General features: G+C 51.7%; 3 protein-coding genes across 3 annotated transcripts in view; 1 reads left to right on the top strand and 2 right to left on the bottom strand.

The window, feature by feature from the left end:
* Positions 1–4,774, bottom strand: part of LOC103192871 (endothelin-converting enzyme 2) — a 38,988-nt gene extending 34,214 nt beyond the window's left edge. The window contains exon 1 of the mRNA XM_007935933.2: positions 4,612–4,774. The gene's annotated coding sequence lies outside the window, so the exon portion shown is untranslated. The remainder of the gene's footprint in view (positions 1–4,611) is intronic.
* Positions 4,775–5,583: 809 nt separating this feature from the next.
* Positions 5,584–11,919, top strand: ALG3 (ALG3 alpha-1,3- mannosyltransferase). Its single transcript, XM_007935929.2, has 9 exons — positions 5,584–5,779; positions 7,624–7,723; positions 7,822–7,969; positions 8,085–8,245; positions 8,679–8,799; positions 9,250–9,455; positions 9,607–9,683; positions 11,451–11,595; positions 11,757–11,919. The coding sequence occupies exons 1-9, from the start codon at positions 5,584–5,586 to the stop codon at positions 11,917–11,919; spliced, it is 1,317 nt and encodes a 438-aa protein (XP_007934120.1).
* Positions 11,920–12,373: 454 nt separating this feature from the next.
* On the bottom strand, positions 12,374–24,603 carry VWA5B2 (von Willebrand factor A domain containing 5B2). The gene is made up of 19 exons (XM_007935928.1): positions 24,465–24,603; positions 24,217–24,387; positions 21,328–21,547; positions 20,991–21,148; positions 20,293–20,424; positions 19,939–20,063; positions 19,419–19,574; positions 18,558–18,668; positions 18,269–18,477; positions 18,071–18,182; positions 17,403–17,588; positions 16,365–16,536; positions 15,961–16,274; positions 14,898–15,087; positions 14,443–14,793; positions 13,525–13,662; positions 13,340–13,423; positions 13,016–13,260; positions 12,374–12,928 (listed from the first exon to the last, which is right to left on the bottom strand). Exons 1-19 carry the CDS (start codon positions 24,601–24,603, stop codon positions 12,374–12,376), a joined length of 3,768 nt encoding a protein of 1,255 aa, XP_007934119.1.
* Positions 24,604–26,677: the final 2,074 nt, after the last annotated feature.

The following is a 26,677-nucleotide window of genomic DNA, read 5'->3' as shown; positions in this document are numbered from 1 at the left end:
GCATTATATATGTTATTGTTGTTATGTGCCATTGAGTCGGCCCCGACTCATAGCAACCCCTCCTTGGGTTTCCGAGGCAGTATCACTATGGAAGCAGATTGCCCAACCTTCCTTCTGAAGAGTGGCTGGTGAGTTTGAACCAGCAGCCTTCTGGTTAGCAGTCAAGTGCCTTTGGCACTATGCTACCAGAGATCCTTGTATTATATATACAATATAATATTACTGATACTATATTGGGATAATATCAATAATACCCTCATGGTTAACCTCTCAAGGAATCTCTGAAGATATAATCCTTGGGAAGCCTTGGTATTAGGTGTTATTACCTACCTTAATTTCCAAGGTGGAATTAAGAAGTGAAGGAGAAACTAGTTAAGGACACACAGTCGAACCGACTCCTTATAATTCCTTAATGTGTTTGTTGAATACTACATACTGGGTTCCAAGAAAGTGTGTATGACTGTGTCTTCTGACACACATTTTAAATGTCCCCTCTGACACCAACTGCAAATGCAGTTCTTCTTCTGACTCTAACCCATGGAGCTAGTTCAGATCTCACAAGTTAAAAGGGACAGCAATCCAGACTATCAAGTCTGCCTAGGACTTCAGATGCCAGGCTCAAGCTTGGGGGTTCCCATGATACCTTCACTTATTACCTGCTGGCTGCAAATTCCAAGGTTCCCACTATCCCCTCAGGATACCAATTGTAAGCTTGGGGGTCCCAGGCCTTCTTCTTTTATGACCTACTGGTTACAATTCAGGTTTCCCACTATCACCTCGTGCTATACTTATGATTACACTTTTAGTACAGCAAAAGGAATACAAATAAAGAGATACATAAGGTAAGGTCTGGGAGAGTTCCCAGTGTGGAGCTTCTGTGAACCGAGAGCTATGTCACTTTCCTGAGCATCGATGTCTTTCACCAACCAGGAAGCTCCACAAGCTTCAGTGTCCAGAGTTTTTATTGGGGTTCATTACATAGGCACGATTGATTGAATCACTGCATTTGTGGCTGAGCTCAACCTCTACCCCCCCTCCCCTATGATTATTACTGATTATTACCTGGTCAGCCTTTCTGGCACAGCCTACCCCAACCCAAGAGTCAATTCATTAACATAAACCCAATCACTGGGGAAATTTCAAGAGTTTAGTGGTTATCCCCCAGGAACCAAGGACAAAGACAAACTTATTTGGGTAAAGTTAACTGTACACCCCGAGAGGCTTTGATGATGAATAAGAGTCCTTGTTCTCAAAGAGTTTTGCTTTGGTGGGAGGGGCAGACCTATAACATAATCTGATGAGTACTTTCAATAGTGGCAGGCCTCCCAAGGTCCTGGCCCTACCTAAGGTAAGTCGGCCAAGGGCTTCAGGGAAGCTGACAGCTAAGCAATCTTGAGGAATCACATACTCTGGCAGAAAATGCCTGGAAAGTAGTCCCAAAGGGGAGGATTCAGATTAGAGAAGACATAGAGGTTAGAGGAGTGGATGTGGCTCCATAGCCCAATGGGCATGACCTCTTTAGAAGAAGATCTTTTGGATTCTTCCAGGCCCTCCTGTGGCCAATCTCAGCCTGAGAATGGGACTAGATAGATGACAGCTCCTGGTGGCTCCATGTGGGGATTCCCAGCTCTTGGGATTAGGTTGCCTTTAATCCCCATTTGCCTCTCTAAGAGGATCACAGGATCAGTTGCTGGGATAGCCCTAATCTAGCAGGGCTTGGCACCCATACAAAGCACTCATGCAGCTGGCCAGTCTTCAGCTGCCCCTTCTTGTGTTTCACTTCAGGCCCTGGGGGTTAGGAGAGTACCATCTCACCTGGGAAAAATCAACATGTGCTTTTCCAAGTTGGAGCCACAAGCAACTCTGGCAGATACACCACATGGAGCTAGGGTGGGGACAAGCTGCCCAGAAGACTCTAACTCAGTTCTAGGCTGAAATCCCAGAATTCTCTGACCGGCAATCCATTTACCACTCCTATACCTGACCTTATATGCCTGCAGTGCTCTGCCCAATTGTAGATAAATCTCCTTTCCTTGTTCCCCTTGGTACAGGATGGCTTCTTTCAAGAGGACTTTACCAAAGATGAAAGGAGAACAAAACCAGACCACAGGGCCAGTCATGCTCACAAATCAAATATTTCTGTTTCTGTTGCCTCAGTGATTTAGGAACAGTAACTAAGATGGGGCTTGCTTTCCTAGATGGGGCCTCAGGGCAGCAGAGCCCTAAAGAATTGGTCCAGATCCAAGAACTTATCACATGGGGGCCCAAAGATATATGGATGCTAACCTAGTACAAAGAGACTGAGGATAAGCCAGAATGCCAATTCACTAATTTGTAACAGTGAAATAGCCATTATGGGGAATGGACAATTGAATCTTCCAGTCAGTCTTTTGTCTCCCTATAACAACGTAAAAACACCACTGTCGTGGAGTCGGATCCGACTCACAGCGACCCCTCCTTGAGTTTCCGGGGCAGTATCACTACGGAAGTAGATTGCCCAACCTTTCTTACGAGGAGTGGCTGGTGGGTTTGAACCGCCAGCCTTCTGGTTAGCAGTCAAATGCCTTAGGCTCTATACCACCAGAGCTCCTTTCTTTCCCTATAGGAAATCTAAATGAGAAGTCAAATTATGATCAGAAGATTCTTATGGAGCATGGAACTAAGCAAGGAGGGAGAATCAGATAAGTATAATGACAGTAAAGCTGTGACAGACAAATGCATTCACCTGCCATGAGGATATTCTAGTCATAGGGAGCAGACTGTTCCTTTGAACAATCCTGGATAAACTGCCTCTCTGACTCTCACTTTCAGTATAAGTCATTGAACACCAGATCCCATGCTAAGCTTTTATAAGAATCATCTCAGTTTATTTTCAGAGTTGTTATTGTTGTTAGGTGCTGTCAAGTTGGTTCCAACTCACAGTGACAATACAATACAATACAATACAATACAATAGAATGAGATGCTGCCCAGTCCTGCACCATGCTCACAATCATTCCACTGATGAAGCCACTGTGTCAATCCATCTTGTTGAGGGTCTTTCTCTTTTTCACTGACCCTGGCTCCATGTATATTATGATCACAATTACCATTTTCTATGTAGGGAAACTGAGGCTTCCCAAAGTGGAAAAAAAAAACTTTCCCCAGGTCACACAGACAGAGACAGAATTTGGACCTAGACCAGATCTGTCTTAACTCTAGAACCAGAGCTCTTAAATAACTATGTTAAACTGCTGCCAGTTTTCAAAAGGCCCAATCTTAAGTTATGTCAATATGACAGGCTGTAATTCACAATGTGATCATTTTGCCAATTTCAACAGAGTTTTAGACACCTCTTTGTGTTGACTACAGCCATCTTCACGGTTTAACAGGAGAAGCAAGAGTTCAGGAGTCACTAGACCACTTATTCCCTGCATGAGTATAGTGGACAGTCAGTGCTCTGCCAGATCCCCTTGGATCCCTTTTACCATGTGCTTTGATCCCTAGGTTTTGAGGTGTATTTTCTTCTAACAGTCTACATTTGTGACTCTAAAGGATGAAACTAACTTTTTTATTTGTCAGGCATTGTTCAAGGTATCTCTAGTTTTCATATAATCATTTTAACAATCTCTTAGATAAATACTCACTTCTTTAAGGCTGAGAAAACAGGCACAGAAATTTAAGTATCTTGTTCAGGATTACACAGCTAGTGTCTGCAGAGCCAAGATTCCAACATAATTAGCTGCCTCCAGAGTTCAAGTTCTCAACCACTAGGTTAACTTCCTCTCTAGTACTAGAATGTTCTAGTTCTCCAATTGAGTAGGATATAAACACAGATTTATTAGTTGTATCTTACATATATACTGTATCACAGATGCTTCTTTTATATTTATGAAATAATTATATATCTATAATGGTTTTTACAGAGGAAAAAATAAAAACTATAACTGGAAGAAAACCCATTGCTCAATCAAACATCACTAGAGCCTCCAAGGCTGACAGTGGGAAAGAACCCCGAGAGAGCGACTTGATCTCAAAGCACGCACTCAGCATCCCAGCATTTCTTCCCTTTAGGGAACCGCGCCAATCTCGACTGCAATCTCCCCTCTGGCCACAGGAGGCGCTGTTCTCCCCCCTCAAACCCAGCATAGACCCAAGGTTCGGAGAGTGCAGAGAGGGTAACCTTCTCTGTGTGACAATGACTGCTAGTTCCCATAAGCACAAAAGGAAAAACGCTAGGCTTTGTGCTCGAGGTGTCTGCATGTGCCTTATCCATCTTGAACTCGCAGTCTCATTTCTATAGATGAAGAATATGAAGCTGGGAAAAGGTTCACGACTTGTCCTAAGTCACACAGCCAACGTGCGTTGGGACTTGAGCCAGGTCCCCGGAGCTCTCCAGTGCCCGAGACTGCCTACCGAGGGTCCGAAACGGAGTCCTGGGTGACATCCTACTCAGACCCAGAGTCTCCAGGGCGCGCCCAGACAGAATATCTTGGTTCCTGTTTGCCCTGACTAAATCCGACCAAGATTCTGAAAGTGCCGGAGCTTGGCTTCGGAGTGGGGAAGCAGAAGGCGGGCCGGAGCAGGTCGGGGCGGGCTCCACCCGGGCAGGGCAGCACCAGGACTACCCACCTAGCACGAGGATCCGGTCCTCCGGCCGCAGCTCGGGCTCCAGAAGAGCACGGAAGGAGGAGAAGTCTCCGAACCACTCGTAGGGGTCAGAGTCGGCAGCGTCCTGGTAGCGCTGGTCCCAGTATTGGACTTCGCAGTACTCGCAGTTCCGCTCCGGTAATTCCGGCAGGGGATGCCGAGCTACTGGAGAGGCCATGCTCCCAGTAGCAAGGCCGCGAACCCAGGCACCTAGCCTGCTCCCTTGGGCGGGGCTTGGCGCCCCTATGTAACCAATCGGGATGGTAGACTGTGAAGGCGGGGCCTCAGTGACACCCCCCCCCCCCCCCGCAAACCACCTGCAGTTGCTCAACATAAACACGTGGAACTTCCGTCCGCTGCTGAGTGCTCTGAAAAGAATCCTCCGGCTTGGAAAAAGAGGTGGTCCAGACTCCACTACCCACTCACTTCTGCAGGCGTTAGTCATAATGTCAGACTTTGCGGCCTCATTATTGACCTCTCTCATATTTGTAATTTGGCTCCTTGTGTTGGAAGTCTGAAAACTAGTGGAAGGTTAATTTCTTCCCAAACCGTTTTGAGCACCTGGAAGGCTCTGAGGGACGGCAAGAGAGGTGCAAACACGGGCCTTGCTCTCCAGGAAAGACTCGCGTGAACACATATTCCCAAGAAAGGCGAAGTTTTATGCTGGGCTCGACTGGGGGAACAGGAATGGTACTTATTTGGTAAACGTTCATTTCACAACATTAGCCGTATGCCCAGTAGTGGGTATATACTGAAGAGTAAGACTTGGTTCCTGCTCACACAGAGCGTGCAGTTCACCAGGGGAGACGTGGAAGAAATAAATTTTAATAGGGTAAATAACGACAACTCGGCTGAGAGTTTAGTCTAGCTGGATGCCGGTCGGGGAGCGGAACCTAAGTGCTGAGAGATCGAGTTTTCTACGTGGCGGGCCCGTACAAACTGCGTACCGTCAAGATGGCGGCTGGGCTGCGGAAACGCGGCCGGGCGGGTGCCGCGGCTCGGGCGGCGAGTCGCTGCGAGCAATGGCTGCAGCGCGCCTGGCAAGAGCGGCGCCTGCTGCTGGTGGAGCCACGTTATACGCTGCTGGTGGCCGCCTGCCTCTGCCTAGCGGAGGTGGGCATCACCTTCTGGGTCATTCACAGGGTGGCATGTGAGTGCGCCGAAGGGGGAGGAACGGGAGGAGGGGGAGGGGACTAGAACTCCCAACCGAACCTGGGACCCAAACCCTTTCATTCATCAGCTGCATTCTCAGATCTCTTACCTTAGTCCTGTTATAAATTCTGTCCTAATTCTGCCCCCAGAAGGGAGGGGGCGGCCTTGGAGATGGGCGCTGTGCCTGAATATACAGACTGCCTGGCTAAGAAAACCATGCTGAAAGTCGTTAAGACCTGAATTTGAGTTAATGTATTGCTGGTACTGCCTGTTCTGTGGGTTTGGGCAAGTCACTTCCCCTGCTGAATCTCATCTTTCTCATCTGTTCAGTTCTATGGACTCCAATTCTTTTTTCAGTGCTCAGTTCTCATTTCATAACCTTTGAATCAATTGGCTACTTTCTTTCCAGGTTGAATCTTGACACTGGGGTTAAGGCACCCACCTTTCTTGCTAAAGGCGATTAATTCAACAACTGTTTATATGCTTAACACTATGCTAGGTGCTAGAGGTACAGTAGTGAATAAGATAGATGTGCTTCCACCTTGAATGTTCCTCGACAAAGATAAATTAGCAGACAATTGCAATACATCATATTCATCATGATAGTAAGAAAACAGAGTGCTATAAAAGGACATAGGAGGGACAGTTAAGCGAGACCTGAGGAGTCAGAGGAGGCTTCCAGTAGCATCCTTTGAAAAGTAGGAGCTAGCCAGTTAAGAGAAGGGAGAAGAGTGCTTTAGTCAGGATTCTTTTTCAAAAACCTTCAGTCAAAAGAGAGAACCTGGTTCCTTGGAGGAACTGAAATCCTTTTTATAGAGCTGGAACATAAAAATAGAGTGAGAATGGAAGCGAAAGATGCGATTGCAGAAGTAAGTTGGGTCTAGATCATGAAAGTGTTTGTAAGCCTTGTTGAGGCGGTAGTATGGTGGATGAGAACTTGGGATCTCCCAAGTTCCAGCCCCAACTACCACATCCTAGCACAGTGATCCTGAGTTAGTCATGTAACCTCATTAACTCCTGAAAACAGGAATGAATTTGTTCTTTATCTTAAGAATCATGAGTTTGAAGGGTTTTAAGCAGAGAGACCTGATCACATTTGTGTTTTTGGAAAAGCACCTGACCACAGGGTGTGAAATAATTTGTGGTGGAGTGAAAGTGGAAGCTGGAAGCCTAATTAAGAGGCTGTTGCTTTGTGGGGGAGCTCTGGTAGCAAAGTGCCTAAGGCTAACCAGAAGGCTGGAGGTTCAAACCCACCAGCCACTCCTTGGAAGGAAGTGGGCAATCTACTTTTGTAGTGATACCACTTTGGAAATCCAAGGAGGGGTCACTATGAGTTGGGTCCTGCTTGATGGCACATAACAACAACAACATTGCTTTGTGGAGTGTAGAGATCATCTTAGGCCCAAATTTGAGTATGTAATACCAGAGAGGGATAAGATAATTAGGTAAAGAATCAGTTGGACTTGGTGACTGAGAATTGGAAATGGGAGAGAAGGAAGTGTCAAAGGGGTTACCCAGGTTTGTGACCTGGGCAGCTGGGTGGTTGATGTTGCCATGTAGAGAACTCAGGAAGAGGCATAGATTTGGGGTTGGAGGAAAGATCAGGAGTCCAGTTATAGACATACTGCATTTGAGATACCTGGTGTTACCCAGAGAGAGATGTCAGGTAGACAGATATATGGTTGTAAACTTAGAGAAGAGAGCTGGGTTGAGGAGTCACTGACAAAGAGATTGTGTTGGAAGCCCCCAGAATGATCTGGAACTCTGTTTTCATGGCCTGGAGGTGTGGAGGAAGCTGAGTTCTGAGTTTGGAAGTAACTAGACCATCCTGTCCACTTACAGACACAGAGATCGACTGGAAGGCCTACATGGCTGAAGTGGAGGGTGTCATCAATGGTACCTATGACTACACACAACTTCAGGGTGACACTGGACCTCTTGTGTGAGTATGGATAGGAGGTTTGGGGAGGATTGTGAGAGACTGGCTAGGTGCTAGGCTGGATGGGCTGACTTAGGCTTATGTTCCCTCTTATCTTCCAGGTACCCAGCTGGCTTTGTGTACATCTTTATGGGGCTGTACTATGTCACTGGCCAAGGCACTGACATCCGTATGGCCCAGCACATCTTTGCTGTACTCTACCTGGTCACCTTGCTGCTTGTCTTCTGGATCTACCACCAGACCTGCAAAGTGAGCCCACCCTACCAACGCCCAGCAGGCCCAGACTTAGGAGAGCCAGGGAGTATGGGTGGCTCAGGTCTGGTGTGCTGACCTTGTTCCATTCCCCACTGTGCCTACCCCTTAGGTACCTCCCTTCGTCTTTTTCTTCATGTGCTGCGCCTCTTACCGTGTCCACTCCATATTTGTGCTGAGGCTCTTCAATGATCCCGTGGCTATGGCGCTGCTCTTCCTTAGTATCAACCTCCTGCTGGCCCAACGCTGGGGCTGGGGCTGCTGCTGTTTCAGGTCATAACCCCTTCATTCTAGCCCCCTCTCTCACTTTCTGTATTTCTGTCTTTCTCCCCACTTTTCTGCAGCAGACAGACTAAGGGCATGGCCAGTGTTGGTGGTCAGGATCTGTAGAAAGCCCCTCAATGCACACATGCATACCCTCTTCCTGGCCTCCAGACAGCATCCATTGTTGGAGATGCGCCTCACATATTCTAAATATTTACATGTATTTATTCACTCAGTGTGGGCATAGAGACTAGGCATGTGACCCTCCTCTCCTCTTCCCAGACTGTCTTTCCCTCCCCTTAACAGTTCTGAACATGAGCCCCAATCAGGAACTTAATGGAAGTTGGGGAGTTTGCTGTGGTGATGGTGTGGGGGGCTATCTTTGGGTAGGGTGAGGAGCCTAGAGTTGATCTCCCTCCCTCCTCTCCACTGCCCATCCCAGCCTGGCAGTCTCGGTGAAGATGAACGTGCTGCTCTTTGCCCCCGGGTTACTGTTCCTCCTCCTCACACAATTTGGCCTCCGTGGGGCCCTACCCAAGCTGGGCATCTGTGCTGTCCTTCAGGTACCCTTACCTTATCCTTTTCCTTTTCTAATAAAGGGAAAGCCACTCTACTTGGCCTCCTTTCTGCTTGTGACCTGGGATATCCTCCCTGAGATGTCCTCAAAACTAAGAGTTTTGGAGTTGATTCTGAGTTGGGCAGCCACTACCTCTGGGGTTCAGTTTCCTTAGCTGTAAGATAAGGATGTTGAACTCCATGGCCTCTGAGTACTCTTCTAGCTTTGCCTATTTATGGTTTAGTCAGTCTAAACATGGTTATTACTTGCCTCTTCAGCTTCCTTGGACCCAGGCTCTGGCCTGGGGGGTGGGGCATGGAGGGTTTGGCTTTCCTGCTATTCCTGGTGGTAATTAGGGAGTCTTTGAGATCTATGCTACTTCCCACTACCCTCAGTGATTGACACAAGGTTGGGGGGCAAGCCTGAATAGCTCTCCTGATGTCACACTTCCCCACAGGTGGTGCTGGGGCTGCCCTTCCTGTTACAGAACCCTGTTGGCTACCTGTCCCGCTCTTTTGATCTTGGCCGCCAGTTTCTCTTCCGTTGGACAGTGAACTGGCGCTTCCTTCCTGAGGCCCTCTTCTTACATCGTGCCTTCCACCTGGTCCTGCTGGCCGCCCACCTCATCCTGCTCTTCCTCTTTGCCCTCTGCAGGTGGCACAGGTAAGAAAGGGCAGGGCCAGTGGGAGATTTTGGGGGAAGGAGTGAAGGGCCTAGATCTTGGGCTACTTAGGGGAAATGTTGCTCATGGGGCTGAGTCTAGAACTTGGCCCAGGGTGGGGGCTTGATAAATGTCTAAATGGCTTCTTCTCAGGACAGGGGAAGGTATTCTGTCGCTGCTGAAGGATCCCTCCAAAAGGAAGGTTCCACCCCAGCCCCTCACACCCAATCATATCCTTTAAATTGTGGAAAGGTAAGCTTTGCCCTCTCCAGGCACAGAGACTGGGTCCTGGTTAGTTAACTCTGGATGGCTGGTGACTCTGAGGAAGGCAAGAGGAGGATCAGTAATAGCTCCAGGGCTCGTCTGTAGAGAGCACTGTGCTGAGTGCTTTCCATATTTAAGCACATTTTATTCTTAATCTTAAATATCCCATATATTGATAAGCTAGCGTTGTTGTTATGTGCCGTTGAGTCATTTCTGATTCATAGCAACCCTTCCTTGGGTTTCCGAGGCAGTATCACTATGGAAATAGATTGCCTGGGTTTCCGAGGCAGTATCACTATGGAGATAGATTGCCCAGCCTTCCTTCCAAGGAGTGTCTGGTGGGTTTGAACTGCCAGCCTTCTGGTTAGCAGTCAAATGCCTTAAGCTAGCATTGGGTACCATCAATAGCTAACATTATTGAGTGCTAGCCCTCAGGGACTGTCCTAAGAGATGTACATACCTTCTATTTTTTTTTATTATGGTAATATATACATAATGTAACATTTGACATTTCAACAGTCTTCATATGTGCAGTTCAGTGACAGTTATGTCTATCATATTCAACCATCACCTTTTTAAAAAAAAAAAATTTTTATTGTGATTTGGGTGAAAGTTTGCAGAGCAAGTTCACTTTCCATACAGCAGCCCACATACACTTTGTCTCATGGCATGACTGAGATTTCCCACAATGCAACAGCTCCCCTTCCACTTTCTCCCCATAGTTAACTTCTTCCCTGTCCTTCCCTCCATGCACTCCTGCCCCCTGAGCTGTCTCCCTGTGCATACACAGCCCTTCTATTCTCCCATGATTGATCTCTCCAAGGAGTGTATCTAGCTAATGTAAATGTTCAGCTCATATGCCTATGTTTTGTGTGGCTGGAAGGCACAGAAGTGGGTTCAATTCCAGACCTGAAGGACAGCTAGGGGTCATAGTCTCAGTGGTTCTGTCAGGCTCTATCAGACCACCAAACCTGATCCCCCCCCCTTTTTTTTTTTTTTTTTAATGATTTTGAGTTTTTTTCCACATTGTTCTCCCACTCTATCCAGGATCTCTACATAGATCCCCCTCTGAGTGGTTGACAGTGGTATCAACCATCACTTTTATCTAATCCCAAATTATACTATCACCTTTAATAGAAGAGGCTTAGTGCCCCCTAAGCAGTGAGTTCCCCTTTCTCCCACCCTCCTGCCCACCCTAGTAACCACTGATAAACTTTGATCTCTATATACCTGCTTATTCCAGATATTTCATATAAGTGGGATCATACACTTTGTCATTTTGTGACTGACTTATTTCACCCAGCATTATGTTTCCAAGGCTCATCCATGTTGTAGAAGGTATCAGGATTTCATTTTTCTTTTTGTTTCGGTAATATACCATTGTATATATGTTCTCAAATTTAAAACTCTGAGACAGAGAAGTACTCTTATTAGTCCCAATTTATAGGTGACAAAATTAAGGCTTTAAAATGTTAAATAACTTGCCAGGGTCACAGCTTGTAAGTAACAGATTCAAACACCCTGGGCATTATAGCTCTAGGTATTACTATCTTCTTACTAGATTGAAGAACACGTCCAGAGAGGTTAGGAAACTTGCCCAAAGGCATGCAGCTAGAAAGGGCAGAGCCAGGGGGCTATTCCAACCCTGAAACTTTTGCCTCTCTCCTTTGGGATTGCCCTTTCCCCACCTCCTGGCTCCTCTGTTCCTGCCCTTAGCCTTGACCACCCCGTACAGATCGTTTCTACTCTCTTTACCTCTAACTTCATTGGGATCTGCTTCAGCCGCTCCCTCCACTACCAGTTCTACGTCTGGTATTTCCATACACTGCCCTACCTCCTGTGGGCCATGCCTGCACGCTGGCTCACACACCTGCTCAGGTATGGCAGGGTCAATCTGGGGGAGTGGGAAGGGCTAAGGGGCTCCTCATCCCAAGTTTGTGTCATGGAGAAGGGTAAAGGGATGTGTCTAGGGCATGAGATAACAAAGGGCTGCAGAGCCTGGAACTGGACAAAACCTGGACCCTGTTTGTCATCCCTAGGTTGCTGGTGCTGGGGCTCATTGAGCTCTCCTGGAATACATACCCATCTACGTCTTGTAGCTCTGCTGCCTTGCATATGTGCCATGCTGTCATCCTGCTGCAGCTCTGGGTGGGGCCTCAGCCTTTCCCCAAGAGCATCCAGCACAGTAAGAAAGCCCACTGAAATTCACGCCTTCCCCTTCAGTCCACTGAGGACCCTGAATGGGGATGGACTCTGCCTTTCCAAATAAACCTTGCCAAGTCCACCTCTGTGCAGCCTCCCCGGAGGGATAGGCAGCTGGTGCCAGGACCAAGGTGTTTGGAGCATGCACAGGCTAGACAAAAGAACTCACTCAGGCAGTCCTAAGAGGCACTTTATTGCATAGGATCTGTGGACTGTGGCTCTCTGCCCTTCCACTGCACTGCATGGAGCTGGACGGAGAGGGGTATTGGATGGGAGGATCAGGAGAGAGCACAGGCAGGCACTTTCTGTGGGGTGAGAAAATTCTGGGAAGGGGGTGAGAAGCAGGGAAGGGCAGGCCATATAGGCCCACCCCTTCCCAGCACCAACAGGCTGGCCCTGGGTGGCAGTGAACTGAGTCTGTTGGGGGCTCCTGAGTCCAGGCTGCTGGCAACCCTCACACATTGGCTGGGCTGTAGCACAGCAGGTGGAGCTGTAGGTTCTGGTCCCAATGGCGCAGCAGCAGGAAGAGCCCACGGGCTGCCGCTTTGAGGGCTGCCAGGTCAAGGCCATCGGGCAGGTGCTGGGCCCGCAACCAGCAATCAGCCTTGGCTGCTGCCAGCTCCCACTCATTGAAGGCAGCAGCGCAGCGGTGTTCCAGCCATGCAAGGGCCACAGCAGTGGCCCAACTCCGGTCCCGCAGGTCAGCGCGACCTGGGCCTGGTCCTTCTCCCCCTTCCGAGGCCTCTGTGTCTGAGCCCCAACCGCTGTCTACCTGGCCTGGGCCTTCAGAGCCTGAGCTGGGGGAAGGGCTGCAGGAAGCTGTGGCGCTGTCGCCCTGGCCAACACCAGGGCCGAGGAGGGCCCAGGGGGATGAAGCCGAGGTGGGGCTGAGGCTGGCGCGGTGCACAGCGAAGGGAGAGGCCCGGCACAGGCGCTCCTGCCGGATGTGCACAGCTGCACAGAAGGGTGCATCCAAGCGGAAGGAGCCAGATGCCTCCTGCAGCCGTACCTGAGGAGAGAGGAGGTGGGGGGAGAAATGAGCTGAGACAGCACCCTAGCTCTGGCGACACAAACCCTCCACCTCCCGAGTCCTCACCAGGGGCAGGTAGTCATGGTCGCTGCCTTCAGGATTGGTGTCTCCTGCCTGGCCCCCGTCAGCGCTACACAGTCTGCGGCTGTCAGAACCCTTGACTCTCCGCCGGCCTAGGCTGAGCCTAGAGGGAGGCTGTGGGGGCGGGTATCGAGGACCAACAGTGGGGGCTGCAAGGTCACCCATCTGAGACTTGGAATTGCCATTTTGGTCTGGATCCCGGGTGCCTGCTGAAGAGCCTCCCTGAAGTCCTGCAGTGGGGCTAATCAGTGTCAGTGGGTGGTCTCTAAGGCTGGTTGCCCCTACCCTTTTCCCAAATTAGGGTGTTACCTTGGGAGTGAGTGATGGTGGGCAGAAGGCCTGCATCTAGAGAGCCCTGAGAGGCAGGAGGGGTGACTGGGAACTGGGCTGGCTCTGCTGGGACACAAGAGACAAGGAGGGGTCAGGCTTGCACTGGAGCATGACCAATGAGGCAAGGGCCCACATCTGAGAGGTCACCAGGGGATGGATTCTACCTGAACTCCACACCTGCAGGGCTTCAGGCAGGACTTCCTGAGTGGCAGCATCCACAGCCACAGGGCAGGTGAAGCAGGATGGGGCAGAGCTGACCTTACTTGTCTGAAGGGCTCGAAGCCAGGACCTCCGGGCAGGACCTACGAAACCAAGGAACAACCTGCTAAACAGCAGAGGGGCATTCCTACCACTCATCCTCTCAAAGGGCTTCATAGAAGGAAATCTGAGCTTTCCTGTCTATCTTTGAACAGAGTGAGGTACCTCCTCAGGCTCAGAACCAGCTTGGACTCCATAGCTCTGATAAGAAATGGTCAGGCTGACCCCTTAACCCACAGCAGCATCCGCACCTTCACCCTCCAGAAATGCAACAGTCTAGACCCTACCCAGAAAAAGCATTGATTGCGGTGGCTTTTCTGTCCACTCATCTCAGCACTGTCCAGTAGAACTTTGTGCAATGACAGAAATGTTCTCTGTGTGCTCTCTAGTATGGTAGACACTAGTCACATGTGACGATGGCCACTTGAAATGTGGCTAGTGCAGCAGAAGAACTGAAATTTTAACTTTGTTTGATTTTGATAATCTTCCTGAACAAGTGATTTGCTTTTTACGTTATGGGCACCGTGAATCATTATAAGATCACATTTCCCTCTACTGGCTGCTAGGAAGCTTGCCAATTTTAGGTCTCATACTTAGCAAGGGTACATGATCTCATGGTGTGTAACTTTAATGTAACCTCATTTCTAGCTTCCTTTTATATTTTTCCTTTTCCTTCATTTTTTATCTTGTCAGTGTGCGTGAGCTACCTCAAAATCTTTCTGAGCAAGGTGAGATACAGAGACTGATCAAATACACAGACCCATCCTTCTGGCATTCTCTGCCCCATGCAGGCTCCCAGGCCTTGATTAGGTGCAGCAGCTCACCCCGGTTGGCTGTGGTTGCAGCACCCCCTCGGAGAGCCAGCTGCTCATTGTCCTGGATCACGGAGGCCGCCGTCAGCCGGTGGAGTGCTTGGTCCCAAGTTGTTTCTCTTTCAGAGGATGATGGAGGCTGTGATCCATTCCCAGATCCCCACAGTGTCTCCAGCCCCACATCTACCTCCCAGCACATAGGCTGATCGCCACACAGGCCCCGGATCACCACATGGCAGCGTGGAGCCTGGAGAGACATTGGCGCTGCTGGAGCTAACTCCCCATTGGGAGACACAGCCGTGAACAAGAAAGGTGGTTCCATCAACATGTCCCAGTCCATGGGGGCTGGAGAAATGAGGTTTCCTGGGAAGAGAAATAAACAGGGGTATGGACAGTGTGGTGCCTTGGACTCCACCTCTCCAAGGCCACTTTGGTGCCAGAAAGCTCAGCCCCTCATTGACCCTTACCTGAGTCATCCAGGCCCTGTTCCAGCTGCTGCCCTGGCTCTGGGCCTAGCCCATCTGGTGCTGCAGCCAGAGAGGGGTGCTGGGAGTGGCCAGGGGCTGGGCTGGCTTGGCCTGGGGGAGATGAGAGGCTTCGGCCAGCCAGAACTGCTCTGCGCTGACAGCCCAGCACCTCAGCACTCAAGGCTCCAGCCTGCATGTAGGAAGTAGGGGCTGCTGGTCAAGGAGTATAGTACTTTTGGCCATCAGATATGTACACAGCTGCTCACATGCCCCTTTGCCTGAACCTCTGTATGGCTGCTTACAATGCTTAGGAGGAAGACCAAGTAAGTTCCTTAGGGTCTACAAATATCTCTGGTCCTTAGTGCCCTCTCCAGAGTCATCTTGGTCCACTGCCTGTTTCACACTTGAGATTGTTGCTTATCTCTGTTTTTGTTCATGTCTTTTCCCTCTTAGCCTGGCTGACTTCTACTTATTCTTCCAGACATGGCTTTAGTTCCACCTTTTCCAAGCCAAACCAAAACTCACTACCATCAGGTTGGATCTGACTCATAGTGACCCCTCGGGTTTCCGAGTTAGTATCACTACGGAAGTAGATTGGCCAACCTTCCTTCCGAGGAGTGGCTGGTGGGTTTGAACTGCCAGCCATCTGGTTAGCAGTCAAATGCCTTAGGCACTATGCTACCAGAGCTCCAACCTTTTCCAGGCTCCAAGCAGCTTTTCCTGATTCCCTCAAAACAGGGCTAATCAACCTGACTCTGAGCCCCCATAATACCATGTCCGTGTGCTCATCACTGGATGCCATATGGTATCATTAGAGACTTAGCCATCTGTCTCTCCACCTAGACTTAATGGTGGCCACTGTGTAATACCTGGAACGTTTTACGTACTGTCATACGGATTCCGATTCACAGTGACCCTATATGACAGAGTAGAGCTGCCCCACAGGGTTTTCTAGGCTGTAATCTTTACAGGAGCGGATTGCCAGGTCTTTTCTCCTGTGGGGCTGCTAGTGGATTTGAACTACTGACGTTTTAGTTAGCAGCCAAGTGCTGCTAAATCTCACCTTGAACGAAGCCGCTGGGGGTGCAGGCAGGGGACAGGAGCGGGTACCTGCAGGTTCTACCCAGGCCAGGCTGCGGCAACCCTGCTGGGAAGGAGGACCTGGGGGAGCACTTCCCTCAGGGGACCCAGGGCCCTGGGAGCCAGGGGACTCGCTGCTGCCGGTGGAGCCCGGGCCTGGCTCAGGGCTGGCGGAGCAATGGGTGAGCACATACTGCTCCCGGATATATGAGGACTGGAAGATGCGGCGCCATATAGCTGTGTCAGAGGATGGGTTAGGTCCAGGGTCTGTGGCTGGGTCTGTCAGAACATCAGTACCTGCTGGGAAGCAGGAGAATGGACCCCAGACCTGCCTCATTTGTTGCTTACTCCTCCAACATAGCCCCACACATACACCTGGATACTCACTCTGCTCTGAATCTCCAGCAGCCCATGGACTTGACGGCTCTGCTGATATAATGCCTGTTCCCAGTGGCTCTGTAGTGCCAGTGGGCTCAGTGCCAGGGCTGGCAGCAGATGGTTCCTCCTCTGGGGATGGGAACACAGAGCCGCCCAAGCTCTGCCAGCTGGGCTCTTGGCCCTAGGGAGAGAACAGTCATTGAAAAAAAAATGATTGTAGGTATACACTATCCCTTTCCAAACAGGATTTAAGATGGCTCACAGCAAGAGGCAATAAAATAAACTAGAAATGGAAGACCATAACTAAGGAAGGAAAAAGCAAACATGTTAAACGTAGCAGTTAAAAGAGGTGCTCTGGCTGAGCTGCTTCACATTTGGCTGTGAGCTTCCTGGCAGCCAGGCAAAAAGAAACATGGTTTGTTATATAGCTCTCATGATCAAAAAGGAGGAAGCATGCTTAGTTCTAGAGAAAACTTTCCATGATAGTATTAACTACCATTTAGTAAGCTCCTACTGTGTGTCAAGTACCTCGCAGTAGGGCTTATGACCTCTGAGTACAGTAACCCTATGGGGAAAAAATGTACAGATGAGGAAATGAGCCCAGAGAGGTTAAGTGATTTCCCCAGAATGAAACAGCTAGTAAGTGAAAGAGTTGGGGATTGAGATTTTGTTAATGCTGTGCACCATCTGTCACTGAATGTTACAGGAGATATGTTAGATGGTGTTTTCTATAGGGCATTGCATGAAGTAATGAGCAATAGTTTTGACAAACACCTCACAGCAAATACTGGAGCCATTTCCTGTGGCTGTGTGCTGTAGTCACCTTTGATAAAAGCCAAAGGTCACACTTTACAGGACAACTCAGTGGAAGATGCCATGAAGTGTGTGGGCTATAATCATCTTGGGGGCCCAGCATGATCTCTGGGGAGGCTTAGAGGGGGTTAGGGGAAGTTTGTCAGAGAGAGGCACAGGAATGGAAGCCCTTTGAAGAGACACAGGGCCTTAAGCCATCCCAGGCCGACCTGCCCTACCCAAGCCTGGCCCTACCTGGGGTGGGCGGTGTCGGAAGCCATCCACCCGGAAAAGTGAGCAGTAACCGAGCAGCTGGTCCCCAGGGTAGAGTGCAGGGATCTCCCGGGGTGTCAGAAGTGCCTCCACAGCATCAGGCACAAACCAGTCCACAGAGATGTCACTCAAAGCGGGCTGCAGTGCCTTCCGCAGAGCCTGTACCAGCTGTGGGGAGTAGCCAAGATAGGGACATGAGAGAGAAAGAGGTGTCACACAGGTGGAAAGTGCAGGAAGAACACCCTTCCCTTGATGGCATCTGTTCAGCCCTTGGGCTGATGGGGAGCAGGATCAGGGGAAGGAATAGGGGCAGGAGCAAGCAAAGGGACTGGGTGCTCAAACTCAGGTTTGGTCTCTCTCCTGGGTTGAGTCTTCCACATGGGTGAAGCAGTGCTTTCCAGGGATGTGGCTCAGTTCTGAGTCAAAACTGATGGCAAGATCTGGGGATGATCAGAGGCTCTGCCCCCACACCTTTGCCCTCCTGCACCAGCACTAGCAGCTCCTCCCTTGACTGGTATCTCAGGAGAGAGGAAGAACTACAGTGGGGGAGAAGTCCTAGCTAGGGTGTCAGGAGACCCTGGGCCTGACTGGGTTCTTTTCAGATTCCATGTAGCTTGAGAGGAGGGAACAGGGTCCAGGCTCAAGCTCACCATGGGCTGCAGCCTCTCCCCAGGGCTCAGGAAGTAGGCCTGGCCTCGGCTGAGTGAAGACAGACCCTGGAGCAGCCGTTGGCAAGCGGACCCCAGCCCAAAGGAGAAGCACCTGTCCAGGGAATGGAAGCAGCTGTGACCTTCAGGAACCTCTCGGTGGGAACTGGTCTTGGGCACTCACCTCTACCTACTACATACCTGGCTGTCCCCCTGTGCCATCGCATGAACTCCAGGGTTTGGTGGGTAGTGGCAGCTGCAGGTGAGGCACCGGTGAGCAGGAATAGCTGCCTAGGGTGGGCCCTGTGCTGGGGCTGTCCCATCGCCCAGTCCAGCACAGCCAACACATCCTGGGGGCTGCCCACAGCCTGCATGCCCTCGATCCTGTCACAGATCAGATGCACAGTGTCCTGGAATGAGAAGCCACAGGCTGAGCTGCACTGGGTACAAATATCTCCATTAGGCCCCCAAATATTTGGACCACACTCACATCACTGCAAAGTTGGCTCTCTGGGAAGAGTGGCTGCACAGACGTGCCAAACATGGCCAGGTTGATGAGGGTCTGGGATGGTAGAGACTTCACAGCCAAAACAATGGCATCCTGGGGAGGGCCAGGGAGGGTGGCATGAGGCAGGCCCCACAGGCACAACCTGAAAGACTGGTGGAGAGCAAGGGACGGCAGATTTTGTGCCCTTCCCAGGCCTTTGTATCACATGTGAAATGAGGGCTGTATGAGGTAATCTGGGAGAGACCCTGTGTGTGAAAACTGCAGGCATGTGTAAGAAAGACTGGGTATGAGACAGCCTAGGTGTGTGAGAGACTGGTGGTGTGCGAGAGACTTTGGGTATAGGGGGAGATGGGAGGTATGTGGGGAAGACTCAGATTGTGTTGGAGAGAAGGGGGTGTGTGTACAGAGACTTGGGGGTTATGAAGGAGGAGACTTGAGGTATGTGGTGTATGTGGAGACTAGGAGTGTGTGTGTCTGAGTATGTAACTTTTGTATATGTGACCCTGTGTATGTGTGTGACTATAGGGTGTATGTGTGAGACTCTGGGTATGTGTGTGAACTCAAGTCTCTCTAATTGGGTGTGTGAGTGAGTATATGATCCAATATATGACAGAGGCTCCTATTATCTGGGAGAGACTGCAGGTTGGTGTGAGACTGAGTGTGAAAAAGAGAGGGAGACTGTGTGTGTTAATAGGGTGGCACTGCTCTTTAAGGGGCTCTCCCTGAGGAGTTGCTGCCTGCATCCTCCTTGGAAGATGGTGTTTTAAGCAACAAGGCAACCCCTGGCTTTGAAAGGCTGCCCCACCCAGGCCCCAGGACTGCCCATGCTGTGTCTCCACATGCCTTATATGCCACACTACTGCCATCCAACAGGAAAAGGAGCTCCCTTGTAGCTGTGCTCAGGTGTCCCGGCTTGGAGCTCAGGTCCGGGCAGAAGCTCAGCATCAGCACAGGGTTTAGCAGGATGTCCTTGTGGAAGCGTCGCTGCAGGAACCACACCTGAGTATGGGAGCCCAAGTCATCCTGGGCCAGGGACAGTGCATCTCTGACCAGAGTCAGCAGTAGGACCCAGCTCTAGAGCTGTTTTCTATCTAATTGACACAGAGGGGCTACCTTTATGTAATGTAGATAAAACCAAGGGCAGAAGCAGGCGGCTGTCCTGTGCCTATGTCAGACTCACTCCTCATCCTCTAAGACATATCTCAGGGAGACTTAGAGCCTCCTATGACTATACTCATTTGCCCTCTGGGATGGTGGGTGGCAGCTGCTGAGAGCAGAGGTACCCACTCTGTTCACCTACTCCTCATGCACAAAAGCAGCCAGCAGTGAGATCAGGGGCCAGCCAGGACCCCTGCAGGCATACCTGCCGGTCCCCATCACTGTCCCTTCGCTGCAGCCTCTGGAAGTCCCGGCGGGCCCTCACCCGGGCCTCATATTCTGCTGAGCTCAAGCTGCCGGCCTCTAGCATCAGGTGTGGCTGGTGGGGCTCTGGGGATGAGGGGACACAACTCCATCAGGGAAGTCCTTCCTCTGGACCCCAGCTGCCCATTTCCACTGCCCAGAAAGGAGCCTGCAAGTCCAGCTACCCTGCTCACCAGGCCCACCCTCGCAAATGACTCAATCCATTTGGGGGCCCAGACACTTGTACTAAGAAAATGCTGCCCAGGTGATCCTGAAGCAGGTCAGAGCTGGCCCACTGTGTGCCCCAGTCTCTCACCACTGGGGTGGAGCAGGATCTCCAGGGTCCGGTCACAGCGGTGGCCCTCTGCCAGTGTGACACACACGGTGGCTGCAGAGCTAGCGTTAGGGGGGGCATCTACCCTCAGGGCATGAGAAGGACTCTCCAGGCCTGAAGGACATGGAGGCAAGGGAGAGGTCATGGTTGCCCCACCCCAAGCTGGTAGTAGGTGCACAAACATCATCTTCCCAGACAAGAGCCCAAACAGCAGGGACCATGGCTAAGTTAGTTCAGCTCTCAGAGCCTGATCTATAGGGTCAGATGGACAAAGGAGTTGTCTGCTTTCTGGGGCTGGGAGGAGGAAGCTCAGCTTTGTTCCTGGCTGGTCAGAATTCACACATCAACCAATTGATGATTTAGCACCCTCCTCCACCTCTTGAAAAAGGAAAATCCACTTCATCACTTGGACTAGTCTTAAAAGCTCCTCTCTTCCAATTGGTAGGTAGGTTGGAATATAAATAAATTAAACTGATAAACCTAACAGGGGGCTTGCTATGTGTAAGTGGCCAGGTGCTCCTGCTGTTAGACTGGAGGCCCCAAGGATTAGGTTCCTTATGTTTTTTCCCCTCCCATCCCCAAGCCTTATATCATTTCCCAGTCAGCGGCCCTGGGAAGGGTGGGCATCTGAAGGGAGGTTTCTGTTCTGATGAAGGCAAGGCCAGGCCAGACACACCCACCTGCCAGCAGGCATGGTCCAGTCACCAGCATCTCAAAGGAGAAGGTGTATGGGGCAGGGCAGCGGGCAGGGTCTGAGAACACGTCCCAAGGGGCAGCCGGCTCCTCCCAGGCCAGCCCTTCTTCCTGAGGGCTGCCTGCCCCAAAGCAGCTGGTGGGACTGGAAGGGAGCATGAGGAGGGTCACTGAGCCACTACAAAGGCCCCTCGACCCTCTGGCTGACTGGCTTCACCCCTTTCCCACCCTGCCCATCCCCTAGGCACCCTTTCAGAGCCCCCTCACCCGCACTAGACCCAGAGAAGCCGAGGGAGGGACGAAGAGAATCACCATAGGCCCAACCTGTCGTCACAGAGCCCCGGAGGCCTGGGGGGCCCTGGCAGGCCTGGTGGGGCCAGTGGGGTGAGCACAGAGGGCAGGACCACATGCAGCACCCCATCAGGCCTTGAGGGCAACTGCCGGCTGCTGCGCAGGGTCACTGTCATGGTGCCAGCTGCGGCAATGAGGCCTGTGGGCAGCACCAGCGTGGACTGGGCCTGGGCCAGATCCAAGACAAGATGACCTATGATGAGGGAGAAAAGGGGTCAGAGGGGGCTGGAAGCAGAAGAGATAGGGGAAGAAGCAGTGGGGTAGGCATTGAATCAGGGGAGCCTGGGAAAGAGGGACTTTGCACGGTTGGTGGATACTTGGATAATGGCTGGTGATGCAGGGTGGAGGCATGGGATGAATGGTGGTGGAAGGAGAGGCTAGTAGGATGGTGGTGGTAGGATCTGGCTGCCATCAGGAAGGGGAGCAGTGACATCTCTGCTAATGAGGGGCTGAGGAAGGAATGAGTAATGAGACAAATCTATACCACCCAAAAGTGGAGCCCATAACCTCTGCCTCTCTGCTCCTGCCAGCCCCTGACCATTCAACTCTTGGGTACTACCTTCCTAAAGGACTGTCACTTGTGAACTAACATTTTCCCCTGGCCTAGGACCAGCTCAGCTCACAAATTTCTCTGCTCATGAACCTCTAGGGGTTTCCCACTGTCCGCTAGAAGTGGCTTCAGAGTTTTCTACTCAAGAGGACCTTATGGGCAGCAATTGGTTTGGAAGCAGGATATGAAGCTACACTGGCATACCAAACACACCATTTTTACTTAGATTGTGGGTTGATTTGGTGACTGGTGGAACTGTGGAAGTCTCCACTGCTATTAAAAGAATAAAGACCAACTGTGGACAGTGGCAGTCAAGGCTCTGCAGAGTCTGACCCCAGCCTGCCTTCCCAGCCAATCTTACTTTACCTGACTTCTCCACAACATTTACTAATTCTTTTAAGAATCTTGCTGAACAAAAAACTGTTCCACATCCTACTTTGGTGAGTAGTGACTGGGATCTTAAAAGCTTGTAAGCAGCCATCTGAATGCAACAATGGGTCTGTCCTCATTCAGAACAAAGAAGAATGAAGAAAACCAAAGACACATGGAAACAATTAGTCCAAGCAACTGGTACACCATGTGATCCTCAATCTATATGACTATGAGACCAGAAGAACTAGATGGTACCCAGCTACTAATGTCACCACTCAAAGGGGGATCTGTGTAGGAGATCCTGGATAGAGTGGGAGAACAATGTGGAACAAAACTCAAAATCATTTGAGGGAAAGAAAAAAAAGGGACCAGGTGCCCTTCAGGTCTGGGATTGAACCTACACCTGTGGCTTCCAGCCAAACAAAAGACAGACATATGAGCTGAACATTTACATTAGCTAGATACACTCCTTGGAGAGATCAATCATGGGAAAATAGAAGGGCTTTGTATGCACAGGGAGACAGCTTAGGGGGCAGGAGTGCATGGAGGAAAGGACAAGGGAAGAGGTTAACTATGGGGAGGAAGTGGAAGGGCAGCTGTTGCACTGTGGGAAATGTCAATGTCATGAGACAAAGTGTATGTGAGCTGCTGTTTGGAAAGTGAATTTGGTCTGTAAACTTTCACTCAAACCACAATAAAAATTTAAAAAAGAAAAAAGAAATCTTGCTGAACAAATGAAAGGAAGAAAAAGATGGAACAGAAAGAAAAGAAAGAGGGAAGAGCAAAGAGAAGAACTTGTATCTCAGCTGACTCTTGGGGACAGTCTCATTCAAGGGAGAGAGCACAGGAGCAGATTTTGAATTTAGGTGACTTCTAATTGTGTCTCTTGGCAACTTTCTTGTTCTGAGTAGCCTCCATATCTTCATCAATAACTCATGCCATTGAGTCGATCCTGACTCATAGGGACCCCTCCTTGGGTTTCCGAGGTAATATCAGTATGGAAGTAGATTGCCCAACCTTCCTTCTGAGGAGTGGCTGGTGGGTTTGAACCGCCAGTCTTCTGGTTAGCAGTCATGTGAGGGACTCGAATGAATAAGTGGAAGAATGAAGTGCAAGCCACAGAACTAGCATAGGGCTAGGCTTCTATCCCATTACCTAGCACTCACTGAGCCCCTTTTGTCAGGTTCTGTGCCAGGCACTTGGACTGGAAGATGACCAAAACCCTGTCCCAGGCTCTGAAGCTAATGCTCCAGAGGGGGGAGACAGACTTGTGAACCTGTGACAATTACTCTAAGCGGAAAGTGTTGTAGTGAGGTTGAACAAAAGGCTGGAGAGCAAGGGAAGAGTGCAATTAATTATTTGTGGAGGATTTAGGGAGGGCTTCCCAAGGAGGGACATTTGGGTAGGTCTTAAAGGGCAAGTAGAAGTTTGCTAGTTAGAAGGTAATCACACAGTAAAAGCAAGCAGGTGTGACAAAACCTGTCAGTGTGGCCAGTGCTTGTGGTTTGAGTGGGAGGACAGAATGGCATAAGGCCTTGTCTGCTAGGTAGTGGAGTTCCCACTTGGTCCAGCAGCTGGCCCACACAGGAAAAAGGGAGGAGGGGAAGAGGCTGGACCGGTCAGGCCGAGGAGGGCGTGTCTTTGTAGCACCTTGGGGGAGGCTATGGTCACCTAGGCGGTAAGGGGCTGGAGGTACCCTGCAAGTCTGTGCTGCCTGGTTTGTATCTGTCTCCCTGGCTGTGAACCTCAGATCAGGCCTGGGTCATATTCCCCAGTACCTGGTGCAAGTCAGATGCCCAGTCCACTGCTGAATACAGGGATAAATCAATGAATGAAAAAAATCAGTAGCTGGAGGGGAGTGGGGGCAGGACGCAGAGCGGGTGTGGGAACCAGAACTGCCGGCGGCCTTCAGGGGGTGTGGCGGGGCACCCTGGACTCACCCTGCGCGCAGCGGCGAGGAGTGGCGGCCCCCAACCCGGGGCCCAGTGCGCGGCAGCAGGAGGCCTGTGAGCGGCGCCGGCTCTGCAGCTGGAAGGACACACGCCGTCCCGCCGCTTCCGCTTCGAAGCCGGACACCACCTCGGCCTCCGCCAGGGGGTACACGAACACGCCTGGGGACGGGCAGGAGGCGGTGTCGGACCCTGCCCGGTACTGGCGCCCTCATCCCGCGCCCCCGCCTAGGCCTCACCGTCTACCGGCTGCGACTGCGGGTTGTGATAGGTGAGCCGGGCCCGCAGGCTCAGGCAGGGCCCGTTGGCGCAGGCCCGAACCCAGGAGTCTGTGAGGGGCAGCGGCGTCCAGCTGGAGGGGCAGTACAGACCCGGCATTGTTCCAGGAGGTCGGTCCTGGGTGAAGGGTGTGTTCGATGAAAGGGCGCGCAAGCGGCGTCCGGGGCGCCCCTACCCCGCTCCCTTGGAAGCCAAAGGCAGGAGCCTAACTCAGGCCCTAGGACCCGGGTCTGCAGGGGGCGCAAGGCTGAGCCCCCGGCTCAGGCCTGGCCGGCAGGTGGCGAGGAAGCGGAGGCAAAGACCTGGACCTATTGAGCCGGGAAGTAGGGAGGAGGATGGCGAAATGGCATCCTCGTCGGTTACCTGGGGAGCCGGGGCAAAGCGCAACTCCCGGTAGCGCGGAGCCCCGGCGAGCGGAGGGTTAATGATTAACCTGCTCTCCCGGCGCCTAGCAGTCCCGCCGCAGGCCTCTCTGGGGGCAGGGGGAGGGCCGGCACAGATGTTCCATCACCCGCTACTCGGCCCCACCGACGCCCCAGTACCTGCCGACTCCCCGGGACTCCCCGCGGTTGCCAGCTGTCGGAAGTGGCGCAGGTGGAGAGCCAGAAGATGCGCTGAGTGGGAAGCAAAGGTTTAAAGGGCCAGCATCCCCCAGGGTACTCCCAGTTCAACAAGGGACAGTAGGGTGGCCTGGAATGGGGAGCTGAAAGGTCCGCATGCTTTCTTTCTCCCGCGCCGCATGCGACTGGGGCGCGGAGAGGGGCTGCTGGCTGGATCTGAATAGGATGGGTTGAGAAGAAAGAGATAGGGACGCGAAAAGAGAGGGTCTTTTCCGAGGCAAGATCGGGAGAGGTGTCGGGGCAGGAAATTTAATGCAACCCGTCCAGGCCAGCTCACCCTATCCTGGCAGAGCTGGTCCGGGAGTGGGCAGCTGCTGCACTCGCCGTCGCCCCCACAGCCAGGCAGCCCCGGGATGCTGCGAGCTGAGTCTAGGGATCTCCCTCCCACCCCCTGCGGGCATCCTCAGCCTCACCGTGGCGTCCTCCGCAGAGTACTGAGTGCTGCGACGGGATTAAGGTGAGTGGCGCCGCCTCTGCGCTCCAGGCCGCACTAGGTCTCCGCAACTGATGGGCGTCCCCTCTGGACTCCCGCTGTGGCGGCTCAGAGTCCCCTCAGGGTCTCCGGCAGTGCAGCTGCTGGTACCGCCCCTGCTCCGAGGGGCCGCCGCCTCCGGCCCGCCTCCGCCCCGCCCGCCGCTGCGGCGGGGCTGACGCTCCCACCTCCGCCGGCACGGTACCGCCTCCGCGCCAGCCCTGGCCAACAGAGCCAAACAGGGCACTGCAGTGCAGGGATGGCGTTCCCGCCGCCTCACAGCCCCCCATCTATGCGGGATCTAGGCCTCCTCAGCCCCACCCTTCCGACCTTCAGGAAGTGAGGCATCCTGCAAGTGCAGCGGAGCTGTTTAAGTGGCAACCCCCATCACTGCAGCGGCCCCAGGGGTCCTACTATTCCCGCACCCAGCCCACCTCTCTCCTCACTGGAACTGACCCCAGCTGCTCCGTCACCGTAGGACCCCTCCCCCACAAGAAGTCAGCGCCAGTCTTTTGCAAAGTGCTCCTCCATCATTGCAGAAACCCTCTCTTCCTTGCAGTTATCTTCAGCTTCTGTGGAAACTTAAGTGACTACGCACTCTATGCAGAGATCTCCCATCACTACAGCGACCCACCTCCCCTCATTCCAAGTAGCTAGGAGCTCTGGTAGCATAGTGGCTAAGACACTTGCCTGCTAACCAGACGGCTGGCGATTCAAACCCACCAGCCACTCCTCGGAAGGAAGGTTGGGCAATCCTACTTCCGTAGTGATACTGCCTCGGAAACCCAAGGAGGGGTCGCTATGAGTCAGGTTTGACTCGACGGCACATAACAACAACAACAACATGCTTTCCATCACTGCAGTGCCACCTCCCTACTTCTTGAGGTGGGGTGTGATGGAGCCACTGCAGAATTCGTTCCTCAGGCGACAACTTCCTGAGAACTTCAGTTGCCCTGCGCTTTGAAAATGAGTGCTCTCAGCTTGGATAGCCTTCTCATGGCTGCAAACTGCCCGCATCAAAGTAGCCCGGTACTGAAGCACCCTCAGGAGAAAACATCCCTGCTTGAAACAGGTCCCTTGT

Source organism: Orycteropus afer, unplaced genomic scaffold (assembly GCF_000298275.1).
Source record: "Orycteropus afer afer isolate SDZICR_OR568_19922 unplaced genomic scaffold, OryAfe1.0 scaffold00032, whole genome shotgun sequence".
Lineage (NCBI taxonomy): Eukaryota > Metazoa > Chordata > Mammalia > Tubulidentata > Orycteropodidae > Orycteropus > Orycteropus afer.
This window is presented reverse-complemented; position numbering and strand designations above follow the sequence as displayed.